This window comes from Salmo salar, chromosome ssa03 (assembly GCF_905237065.1).
Source record: "Salmo salar chromosome ssa03, Ssal_v3.1, whole genome shotgun sequence".
Taxonomy (NCBI): Eukaryota; Metazoa; Chordata; class Actinopteri; order Salmoniformes; family Salmonidae; genus Salmo; species Salmo salar.
In genome coordinates this window covers 51,659,302-51,672,306 of record NC_059444.1, presented here as the reverse complement: position 1 = coordinate 51,672,306, position 13,005 = coordinate 51,659,302, and the positions used below count along the sequence as shown (strand labels likewise).

General features: G+C 43.3%; 1 protein-coding gene across 1 annotated transcript; it reads left to right on the top strand.

Moving 5' to 3' along the window:
- Positions 1 to 1,469: 1,469 nt before the first annotated feature.
- On the top strand, positions 1,470 to 12,769 carry rabep2 (rabaptin, RAB GTPase binding effector protein 2). Its single transcript, NM_001173813.1, is given in 12 exon segments — positions 1,470 to 1,627; positions 2,352 to 2,513; positions 2,811 to 2,893; positions 2,984 to 3,358; positions 5,347 to 5,442; positions 5,562 to 5,660; positions 5,753 to 5,872; positions 5,995 to 6,073; positions 6,215 to 6,226; positions 11,064 to 11,218; positions 11,396 to 11,512; positions 11,737 to 12,769. Coding segments are annotated over 12 exon segments (1,440 nt in total). The 5' UTR covers positions 1,470 to 1,590; the 3' UTR covers positions 11,842 to 12,769.
- Positions 12,770 to 13,005: the final 236 nt, after the last annotated feature.

The window sequence follows — 13,005 nt, the reverse complement described above, 5'->3', positions numbered from 1 at the left end:
ATTTCAATTAACAGGTGTGCCTTGTTAAAAGTTAATTTGTGGAATTTCTTTCCTTCTTAATGCGTTTGAGCCAATCAGTTGTGTTGTGACAAGGTAGGGGTGGTATACAGAAGACAGCCCTTATGGTAAAAGACCAAGTCCATATTATGGCAAGAACAGCTCAAATAATCAAAGAGAAACGACAGTCCATCATTACTTTAAGACATGAAGGTCAGTCAATCCGGAAAATGTCAAGAACTTTTAAAGTTTCTTCAAGTGTAGTTGCAATATCCATCAAGCACTATGATGAAACTGGTTCTCATGAGGACCGCCACATGAAAGGAAGACTCAGCGCTACCTCTGCTGCAGAGGATAAGTTTATTACAGTTACCAGCCTCAGAAATTGCAGCCCAAATAAATGCTTCATAGAGTTCAAGTAACAGACACATCTCAACGTCAACTGTTCAGAGGAGACTGCGTGAATCAGGTCTTCATGGTCGAATTGCTGCAAAGAAACCACTACTAAAGGACACCAATAATAAGAAGAGACTTGCTTGGTCCAAGAAACATGAGCAATGGACATTAGACCGGTGGAAATCTGTCCTTTGGTCTGATGAGTCCAAATGTGAGATTTTTGGTTCCAACCGTTGTGTCTTTGTGAGATGCAGAGTAGGCAAACGGATGATCTCCGCATGTGTGGTTTCCACCGTGAACTATGGAGGAGGTGATTTATTTAGAATTCAAGGCACACTTAACCAACATGGCTAACACAACATTCTGCAGCGATAGATACGCCATCCCATCTGGTTTGCTCTTAGTGGGACTATAATTTTCTTTTCAACAGGACAATGACCCAACACACCTCCTGGCTGTGTAAGGGCTATTTAACCAAGAAGGAGAGTGATGGAGTGCTGCATCAGATGAGCTGCATCAGACTCAATTGAGATGGTTTGGGATGAGTTGGACCGCATAGCGAAGGAAAAGCAACCAACAGGTGCTCAGCATACGTGGGAACTTCTTCAGTACTGTTGGAAAAGCATTCCAGGTTAAGCTGATTGAGAGAATGCCAAGAGAGTGCAAAGCTGTCATCAAGGCAAATGGTGGCTACTTTGAATAATTGTTTTATTTTTTATTTTTTTATTGAACCTTTATTTGTTGACCTTTTTTTTGGTTACTACATGATTCTATATGTGTTCTTTCATAGTGTTGATGTCTTCACTATTATTCAACAATGTAGAAAATAGTAAAAATAAAGAAAACCCCTTGAATGAGTAGGTGTGTCCAAACTTTTGACTGGTGTATGACTGTATGTCTGTATGTCTTTTCACATATTATTATTCGCTCATCCCATGACAATACGGTAGTTGGAACTGGGAAGAATAAGGAAAACATCTATGCAGTCGTCGGCATTAGGAAGGATGTTTACGTAATATCCGTAGGCTTAAACCGGGGAAAGTTATTTCCTGAAGTTGACCAGTAGTGAATAAGTCCTGCCTTGAGCTCTCACACCAACCCAACCCAACCCAACCCTAAACACACATACAGTAGATTATTTTCACGACTAAGACATTTGGTGCCATTACAGAACAGATCGGACACAAATGATTGATCATGGAACCGTCGGAGAAATATCAGAATGACGACACTGGTAAGAATGTCACTTAGCTAGTCATCAACAAGTGTTTTAGCTAGGCTAGCTTGATTGCTAGCTAACCAACCCTTCGTGATAACAAAATCTCACAAACGCGTGTGCATTTCGGAATGTAGCTACAGATCACTGAAAATGTACAAAAGGTTTCTATTGCTAGAGCTGCCACTTGCTAAGTGAACTCGTTTGACCTTTCTGTTACTGCCACAAAGTCAAAATTGGCTGTATCGTAAAAATGAATAAACGAAAATATATTTGTTGGTCTTAATTTAAGGTTAGTTAGGCATAAGTTTAGCAGTGTGGTTAGGTTTAAAATCTGATTTTAAATAGAGAAATTGTAGAAATAGGCGGGGGTTTAACCATAATAATAATGATTTTGTGGAGACGTCAGTCAACCTAATTAGAAGCTATGGCAGGTGTGTGCCAAGGATTGCCGTGTCTCCACTGATACACAGCCAAAACAATGTTATCTGTCACTTAGATTGTCAACAGGTGTTTTATTACATTCATGAATTGCTTTGCGTGTGGTGTTTTGTAATGTTATTGACATCGGAAGGAATAGCCTGTGTAGTAGGACTAAGTGCAATTGCTTGCATGATCATGCTTTTATGCAGCTCATAAGATACATTGAAGTCAGTGTTTAACTCTGTTCACAACCTTGTATTGTCCTATATTCACCATAAACAGATATCTTATGTTATCTCTCAATTTTCCTGCTTGTCAGATGCAATAGAAAGCTTGCAGGCCCAGCTAGCAGGTTGCCGAGCGCAGCTGGAGCACTGGCAGGGCGTGGCGACGATCTGCGAACAGAGCAAACAGGAGGAGCTGGGAGAGCTGCAGAAACAGTGTGACCAGGAGATGCAGTCTCTTCAGGAGGCCCTCAGAGGTCAGAGAGAGAGAGAGATATACACAGTGTGACCAGGAGATGCAGTCAGAGGTGGAAGACACCTTTTCTACATACCAGTGTTTCCCTACCATTGTATAGATGGGGCGGGCCCCCTCTCTCTTGTGAGAAAGGTCGCTCCATGCCTTCTATTCATCATGCGTTCCCAATGGGGGCTATGGTCAAAAGTATTGCACTAGATGGGGAATAGAGTCTCATTTGGGACGCAGATAATGTGTAGGACCCACCTAGATGACCTGTTATTGTCTGTCATCTCATTTCTCTCTCTTCTATTCTCAGAGACGGCTTCTCAGTATGAGGCTAGAATATCTACTCTGCAGTCTGAGCGTGCCCAGTGGAGGAGAGCCAGTGTGCAGTCTCAGGTGTGTGTGTGTTCACCTCAATGTTACTAAACCTATTTCCTTGTCTCTGACCTCTCTCTCTCTCTCTCTCTCTCTCTCTCTCTCTCTCAGGGCAGTGTAAAGAAGGACAGGTTGGAGGCAGGAGCTATGCAGTCCGAGAGACAGTCGACAGACTCTCCCACCAATACCCTCAGAGAACCAGGAACGGACGGATGGGATAGCCAACCAGCGGAGGCTGAGGGGCCGGGGGAGGGACCAGGGGAGGGTGAAGGGGCAGGCCTGGAGGGCTATTTCTCCCAGAACTGTGACTTCGCTTCTTTCTCCTCCTTCTCCTTGGACACGCCCTCACTGCCACGCCGCCCACCCCCCCAGGAAGACACTGCCTCCCTGGTCTCCACGGGAACCCTGGTGCCCGAGGCCATCTACCTGCCCCCGCCCGGCCACCGTCTGGTCACACACACCGAATGGGATTCGCTTAACACACAGGTGAACACACACACTTTGACATCAATTCACTAAGTAAACAAGTGAGCACTAGCCACAGAAACACACTCCAACTAGGACTTCTACTGAACAAAAATATAAACGCAACATGTAAAGTGTTGGTCCCATGTTTCATGAGCTGAAATAAAAGATCCCAGAAATGTTCCATACACACAAAAAGCTTATTTCTCTCGAATGTTGTGCACACATTTGTTTACATCCTTGTTAGTGAGCATTTCTCCTTTGCCAAGAGAATCCATCCACCTGACAGGTGTGGCATATTAAGAAGCTGATTAAACAGCATGATCATTTCACAGGTGCTGGGGACAATAAAAGGCCACTCTAAAATGTGCAGTTTTTTATTTATTTTACCAGGTAATTTGACTGAGAACACATTCTCATTTACAGCATCGACCTGGGGAATAATTTCAGGGGAGAGGGATGAATGAGCCAATTGTGAACTGGGGATGATTAGGTGGCTGTGATGGTATGAGGGCCAGATTGGGAATTTAGCCAGGACACCGGGGTTAACACCCCTACACTTACGATTAGTGCCATGGGATCTTTAATGACCTCAGAGAGTCAGGACACCCGTTTAACATCCCGTCCGAAAGACTGCACCATACACAGGGCAGTGGGATATTTTTTTTAGACCAGAGGAAAGAGTGCCTCCTACTGGCCCTCCAACACCACTTCCAGCAGCATCTGGTCTCCCATCCAGGGACTGACCAGGACCAATCCTGCTTAGCTTCAGAAGCAAGCCAGCAGTGGGATGCAGGGTGGTATGTCACAGATGTGCAATTGGCATACTGACTGCAAGAATGTCCACCAGAGCTGTTGCCAGAGAATTTAACGTTCATTTCTCTACCATAAGCCGCCTCCAACGTCGTTTTAGAGAATTTGGCAGTATGTCCAACCAGCCCCACAACCGCAGACCACGTGTAGCCACACCAGGCCAGGACCTCCACATCCGACTTCACCTGTGGGGTTGTCTGAGACAAGCCACCCAGACAGCTGATGAAACTGTAGGTTTGCACAAACTATGAATTTCAGCGCAAACTGTCTGAAACCGTCTTCGGGAAGCTCATCTGCTTGCTCGTCGTCCTCACCAAGGTCTTTGCCTGAATGCAGTTCGGCGTCGTAACCGACTTTAGTGGGCAAATGCTCACCTTCAATGACCACTGGCACGCTGGAGAAGTGTGCTTTTCACGGTTGAATCCCGGTTTCAACTGTACCGTGCAGATGGCAGACAGCGTTTATGGCGTTGTGTGGGCAAGCGGTTTGCTGATGTCAACATTGTGAACGGAGTGCCCCATGGTGGTGGTGGGGTTATGGTACTGCAGGCATAAGCTACGGACAATGAACACATTTGCATTTTATCGATGGTCATTTGAATGCACAGAGATACCGTGACGAGATCCCGAGGGCCGTTGTCGTGCCATTCATCCGCCAACATATATACGACAGAGTGTTCCAGTTCCCGCCAATATCCAGCAACTTTGCACAGCCATTGAAGAGTGGGACAACATTCCACAGGCTACAATCAACAGGCTGATAAACTCTACGAATGAGATGTGTCGCACTGCATGAGGCAAATGGTGGTGTCACCAGATAGTGACTGGTTTTTAGAAGAAAAAAAATGAATACATTTTTTTTTAGGTTATCTCTGACCGACAGATGCACATCTGTATTCCCAGTCGTGTAAAATCCATAGGTTAGGGCCTAATGCATTTATTTAAATTGATTGATTTTGTTATTTGAGTTATTTTGCTAGAACTCAGTAAAATGTTTGAAACAGTCAAACACCAGCGTTTCTATCAAACAGGTGAGCCAAACTGTACAGGTTTGGAGTGGACTCATGACGTCTGATGTGGTGTGGACTCATTATCTCTGATGTGGTCTGATGTGGACTCATGACGTCTGATGTGGTGTGGACTCATTATCTCTGATGTGGACTCATGGCGTCTGATGTGGTGTGGTCTGATGTGCAGGTTGAGGAGCTGAAGGGAGAGCTGAGTCGACTGAGGGACGAGAGGACAGAGCTGGAGAGCGAGCTGGACACACAGACTACTGAGACACACAAACACGTACTCCCACCTTTACACACATGGCATATATTGTATATTGAGAAGCGTCAGTTATCCACGGAATTGAATGTGAATGTTACTTGTGTGTGTGTGTGTGTGTGTGTGTGTGTGTGTGTTAGGTCTCAGTTCTCCAGTCTCAGGTTCAGACCTCAGAGGCCCTCCTACAGGAGCTGCAGAAATCTTTCAACCAATCACAGAATGCCGTCCATAGCAGGCTGGTGAGTGACAGGCACCTGGTCCAACCAGGGAGGAGGGGGATGAGGTCCATGTAGTGTGTGTTTGAGGTGTTTTGTGTGTGTTGTGTTCCCAGGCGGAGCTGTCTCTCTCTCAGAGGAGGGTGTGTAGCGAGCTGTCCAGGCTAAAAGGGGAGGAGATCGAGGAGACTGATGGGGCAGGGGACGCCAACAGACCCCTTGGTCCTACACTACAGGTACGGTTTGTGTGTCTGTATATGCGTGCACGTTTGTGTGTGTGTATTCATACAGTCAAGAATCATTAAAATACATTGAAAACATACTATTACTGTATGCACTACTGTACTCCCACCTGTAGGGGGCACACAGTGAAGAGAGGCTGCTTATTGAGATCGTCAACCTAAAGGAACAACTGGAGACCCGCGTGGAGGAGAGCGGTCTGTTCATCTGCCTTTCGTTCGCTCTTTCTTTGTGTCTTTGTTTCTTTCTTTGTGTTGATAAGTGTAATAGAAACTGCCAGCTGTATGTTGGTTTTTAACCATTCTCTCTTTCTCTCTTCCCTGGTACTGCCTCAACAGAAGTTTTACAAGGTGAGTGGACATTGGTGTGTGTGTGCGCGAGAGCGAGCGAGAGAATTAGAAAATTGTGTGGTATAGAAGGCCATAGAAATGAATCCGTAATGCATTACACACAGGCAGTTGATAACAGGCGTTGACCGTAGTAAACTCATAGGGTGTGTTCGAGTAGTTAGGCTAATGAAGCCAACTTTAGACGAAGGTCGACGAATGAAGTCGGGGGAGGTCCATCTGCCACAGCCGAGTCGGACACTGTAGTGGTTTTCCAACCGCGAAGCTCAGATCAACATGGCGGTGTCAACATAGCTGCAAATGTTTATGAAAGGTCTAAATAAACTTTTCTTTACCCCTAATATCACACACTCAGAAACTGAAAACGTAACGTACTTTCTTTCTGAAGTGCCTTCAGAAAGTATTCACACGCCCTTTACTTTTTCCACATATTGTTGTGTTACAGCCTAAATTTAAAATGTATACAATTTAGAATTATTTTCACTGGCCTATGCACAATACCCTGTAATGTCAAAGTGGAATTAGGTATTTAGAAATTTGTACAAATTAATACAAAATGTAAAGCTTAAATGTACCACCTGGATTCGGTCCTATGTAGCAACATTTACATTTTTTAAACATTTTTTTTTACGTTGGATAAGAGTAGAGACTCAGAGCAAGAACGTGGTGTATCATACACTGCAGTTCAGGAACAATGGGAAAGTAACCCCACGTTTGAGAAAATGGCACGTGAATGTTTTAGTACACCTGGAGAGCTCTTCTATGTCTACACCCATTCAGCATCGTTCACACCCGCTTAAGCCTTAGCCCCACCCATCTCTTTAAGGATTCACATGTGAGGCCATGTGCTAAAGCGAGTGAATATGGTAGTGTGGTAAACAACCCAAGCTTTCTAGATTAAAAGGGGTGAAAGTAGTAGCAAAAAGTAGTAGTAAAAATACACTACCTAGTCTTTGGCCTATATCCTAATCTGACTTTGGTGCAGGTCATGTTGTTCTTCACATTACCGTCTCTGGTAAACACACACTATATCAAATAAAATCTGTTTATTTGTCACTTGCACAGGATACAGAAGTTGTGAACGGTACAGTGAAATGGTTACTTGTATAGGAGAGTCTTTTGTTTAGACATGTAGCTAGCTAGGTAAACAAACGATGATCCCAACTCATACTACCATGCATGATTCTGCAAGTAGCTAAAGATAACCAACTAGGTTCAATGACATTGGGCTATAACTAACAATGCAAATGGCTTTCTGAGATACAAATATTATTACTACACAGATCATACATGTAACATTAGCTAGCCAGCCAGCCATCTATCTAGCTAACAGTACACTTTAACTTGCAATGAAAACAACTTTCTGACAAAATTAGAGACTTATAATATCTGAACATGTAGCTAGACTCTTACCCATATACATGGATGAACGCTTCTCCCTCTGTCATGAATGCCATGGTTGCCCTTAGTTTGAAGATGTAATCCGGAGACGGGTGTTTTATACAATAGCCTTTTCGACTCTCCGCATTTGGCAATCATCTCTCTGCTTCAACCGGGAATTCCACTGATTTCAAAGCTCGGTCAACGTGAGAACAACACTGTTGATCGCCGTTTCTTCCCCCATCATGGTCATCAGAAGACCACAATGTCTGGTTCAATGAAAAATGTTTTTACCTAAATCAGGGATTTTCTCAACCTCGGATCATTTTCAGCGTCAGAGAGAGTCGGAATGGCACGATCGTCCTCCGGAAAGTAGTCCATCACAACTTTTTCCCACTGATCTTAGTCGGTAGCGCTTTTAACTTCAGGGAAGCAATGCAACACTTTTTCAGTTCTTTCTGATATCTTAAAAAAAAAAAATCTGCTGTAGAAAGGATTATCCACACATTACTGAGCAGCTTATGTTATAGACAGAAGCATGATACAATGGCAGACCAATCTGAACTCATCTCTTGGCATGTCCAGCCCATCTATCTCAGCAAATCATGGCTAGCGGGTAGGTTCCTGTATTTTTCTGTGGCTAAACCAACTAAGCTCGTAATTGAACAATTGTATTCTTATTTACAGATGGCATGCACGTTTGTATTAAGGCACATGAAAGTTCACATGTTCCAGAAGGTATTTCTGCCCCAAAATGCATTTTGATAAAAATTATTAAATGTTAATGCCTCTAATGTGAAGTAGTGACTTGCGACATGCGCCTAGCTTCTTGAAACGGGTCACAAAAGTCAATAAGTATTCAACCCCTTTGTTATGGCAAGCCTAAATAGTTCAGGAGTAAGAATTTGCTTAACAATAATAAGTTGCATGGACTCACTCTGTGCAATAATAGTGTTCAATAACCCCCTAGAGTCTATCTGCACCTCTGCGGAAATCTAGTTAGCATAAAAAACATCCCCAGCAAAATCCATCTGTTTAAGTTGGAGAGATGTTTTTTTTGTTGCATGGGCTGCATCTCAGTCCATCGCATCTGCCAATGGCGGCCTTCCGCATCTGGGGTGGAAGGTGGCCGAGCTACAGCGGTGTTTGTCAGACCATGAGACATCCCGAAAATGTGTCTTCTCACAAAAACATTTGTAGCGTCCGAACGGTTTGGCCTACATGAGACTTATGAACATGGTGTTCTCCGTTTTAGCTCTACTACCCCCCACAAGCGCCACAGGACACATATGAAGTCGGTACCGCTGATCTGCCAACTTCTGACTGTAGTGTCCTATCAGTTTGGTCGACACAGTAATATGACCCCTCCATGCAAAGGTGAGACTCACTCGAACACGTACAGTGCATTCAAAAAGTATTCAGACCCCTTGACTTTTTACACGTTTTGTTACATTACAGCCTTACAGCATCGCTGCACAGCTATTTTCAGGTCTCTCCAGTTATATTAGATCGGGTTCAAGTCCGGACTCTGGCTGGGCTACTCAAGGACATTTGTCAAGGACTTTCTCATTGTTTTATAGATTTATTATGAGGGGGAAAAAAACAATTTTTTAATCCATTTTAGAATAAGGCTGTAATGTAACAATGTGGAAAAAGTCAAGGGGTCTGAATACTTTCCGAATGCACCGTAGTTGTCGGTCGTTTTGATGCCCACAAGACTCGTCTGAAGCCCGGTACCAGTTAAAAATATTAATGGAAGTATATATATGGAAGTAGTTAAGTGCCAAGTGTTTTGTTAAATTTGGGTCCCAATATTTTTTCTAAATTTCCTGATCTTTCATATCTTTCTCAGATATTGGACAGACACTTTAAAAAAAACGTCCTTTTTTCCCCCATGTATCAATCTGTTATTCAATGTGTTTTTATGGGCTAATAGCAGTAAGGCCATTAGCCCATTATTTTATCAAATAATATATATTCTTTATATCTAAAATTCTAAATCAAATAGCTAAATGGTGCTTGGTATGACCATCTTAAAACAATTCCACATGCTACCTATTTGACAGAGTTAAAAGAAGGAAGTGTAAAGAATAAAACAAATTAAAAACATGCATCCTGTTTGCATCAAGGCACAAAAGTAATACTGAAAAAAATGTGGAAAAGCAATTAACTTTTTGGCCTGAATACAAGGTCTTATGTTTGGGGCAAATCCAATAGAACACATTACTGAGTACCACTCTCTGTATTTTCAAGCATAGTGGTTGCTACATCATGTTATGTGTAGGCTTGTAATTGTTAAAGACTGGGACATTTTTCAGGATAAAAAATAAATGTAATGGAGCTAAGCACAGGCAAAATCTTAAAGGAAACCCTGGTTCAGTCTGCATTCCACCAGACATGTGGAGTGAATTCACCTTTCAGCAGGACAATAACCTAAAACACGAGGCCAAATCTACACTCGAGTTGCTTACCAAGAAGACAGTGAATGTTCCTGAATGGCTGAGTTACAGTTATGACGTAAATCTACTTGAAAATCTATGGCAAGACTTGAAAATGATTGCCTAACAATGATCAACAAACAATTTGACGTAATGGGCAAATATTGTACAATCTAGCTGTGCAAAGCGCTTAGAGCAGTGGTGTTTGTTTTATCCTTTCAATTAAGACCTAGACAACCAGATGAGGGAAGTTCCTTACTAATTAGTGACCTTAATTCATCAATCAAGTACAAGGGAGGAGCGAAAACACTAGGCCCCCCCCGCGGAATGAGTTAGACACGTGGCTTAGAGACTTACCCAGAAAGACTCACTGCTGTTATCGCTGCCAACATTGATTCTAACATGTATTGACTCGGGTGTGAATGCTTATGTAAATTAGATATTTCTGTATTTAATTTTCTATACATTTCCTAAATAAAATTTTAAAAAGTTCACTTTTTCATTATGGGGTATTGTATGTAAATGGTTGAGAAAATGAATTTTGATTTCAGGCTGTAACAACAAGATGTGGAATAAATCAAGGGATATGAATACTTTCTGAAGCTATTGTATAAAGCATTTGTTAGAGGTCTCATATCGCTTTCATTTGTATCCCCTGTAGCTTCAGGCTGGTTCCTGTTTCAGTCACGTCTTTGGTCTTGTCCTCGTGGGTCAAACAAAAACACTGATTGGTTGACAAGTAGTGCCTACCAGTAGCCAGGCAATGGCTGTATGGTGCCATCGGTGAAAAGCAACTGCAGAAATTGAAAGAGACTATCAAAAACCGCATGACCTTAGATCACATGGTTTTTCATGCAGTTATCCACGTCATGCATATTGAAAGGCGGTGACTTGACAAAACGTATCCGCTCCAACAAGCCCATTGTCTTTCCCTTGTGAAATAGGTCGTCTGACCTCAATGGGACTTCCTTGATAAATAAACGTTCAGTAAAAATAGTCCTGTTGACCTTTGCCCTCTGCAGTGCAGCTGTCCAGTCTGAAGACCGAGATGGAGCGGGTCCAGTGTCAGAAAGAGAAGCTGCAGTTGGAGCTACAGACCTGTCGCACCGAGCTACAAGGCCTCAGGGTGGCGCTCTCACACCTACAGGGAGACAGCAAGACTCTCACCCATGACAAGGTACTGTACAGGGAGACCAGGGATAGAGTTGTGTGTGCGTCCGTCTGTCCGTGTTATACCTTTTGTGTACTTATCTTTCCTACTTTGGGAACACTAACATGTTACTATAGCTCTCTCTCTTTTATCTCTCTCTTACCCTCACCATTCTCACTCCCTTTCGATCTATCTCCCTCCCAGGCGTCCCTTCAGCAACAGTGTTTGGAGCTGCGTAGCCAGATCATCAGTATGCGTTCTCAGGTGGACACCAGCCAAACGGTGCAGAGGGACTTTGTCCAGCTTTCACAGTCACTGCAGGTACAGTACACTGATTCAGGACCAGCCCACTCAGGGTGTATTCACAATGAGTTGGTTTATGTTCGTTTACAGCACTGATCTAGGACCAGTCCAGCTGGATTCCATTTTCATTTTTGGTTCATAGTCAAATGGTCTCTCTCTCTCTCGCTTTCTCTTCTCTTACTCCACTTCTACCCCCTCCCTCTCTCTACACCCCCTTCTCTCCCTCCATCCCTTTCTTCTAGGTGAAGCTGGAGTTGATCCGTCAGGCTGAAACTCTGGACCAGGTCAGGGACATCTTGGAGGAGGGGCTTCCTGAAGAGGGTGCCCCACCCGCTGGTGCCACGTGAGTCTATCAGAGCAGCACAACAGAGCCAAAGCGACGGGAGAAACAAGAAATATTCCAAGGGTGACCAATAAGAACGAGGCTGGACATGAAGTGTAACAGTAACCACAGAGAATGACTTGACCACTATCATGATTATCCCGGTGTTGAAGAGGAGTGGGCTGAGCAAGGAGCTGTGCATAATCACTGATATACAAATCAGCTTTCATTCCAGGCAACTCCTAATGAGAACCAGATCTGTGCTGGCCTTGCTCAGGCCAGTCCTCTCCAACATTGGGAATCACCACCTCTGCTTGTAATGTGACTTGGAATATTTGTACTTTGGAGCTGTTCAATGATGTTCTGATTTTTTTGTTGTCGGTTGCACCTCGACTCATGTTGCTTGAGCACCCTCCATCTTTAGGAATTTTTTTAAATGTATTTTCTCATGTTCAATGACCAAACACTCATTCTATGACCAAACTTAACCCCCCTTTTTTTAAACTGGACTCATTGAGATAACTTGAATATTTGTATTGGAGTTTCTGACTCGACATTCCCGCAGGTCAGATGTGATGAGAAACATTCCATTACTGCTTTAGTGGAAGTCACTAAAAGGCAATATGTTGAGAAAAAAAAGGCCAGTATCTACTGGAAGTTCCACCGTATTATGATACTTCTGATGCATGTAAATACACATAAGCACACACCTCTCAGGACGTACGACCATTGATCTAATAGCACTGCCCTTGTTGATACCAGCTATTAACACTAACAACCCTGTTCCAAACCAATCCAGTGACACGATTACCATCTTTACCTTTTTTAGACTTCACAATGTTTTCTAAATGAAGAGTAAGAGATGAGAAACCTGTAAAATAATGTGAATGATTTTGGCATTCTCTCTTGTTGATACTAATTGCCGTAATATATAAATATACATTGAAAGACTACTCATTGCAGGATCGTGTTCTTCTTGTGTGATTGTTTGCGGAGAGAGCGGTGTCTGTGTGTCCACCCTGTTAAACAGCTGTGAAGCATGGATCCCTTAGCACATGAAAACCCCGGAGGCCTTCCACATAAAGTGCCTCCAGAAGATTCTCTTTGTTACCTGGCAGGACAGAATACCCCACACCAAGGTACTGAAACGGGCTGGCAGTGGTAGCATGCAGTCCACCTTAAACAATCA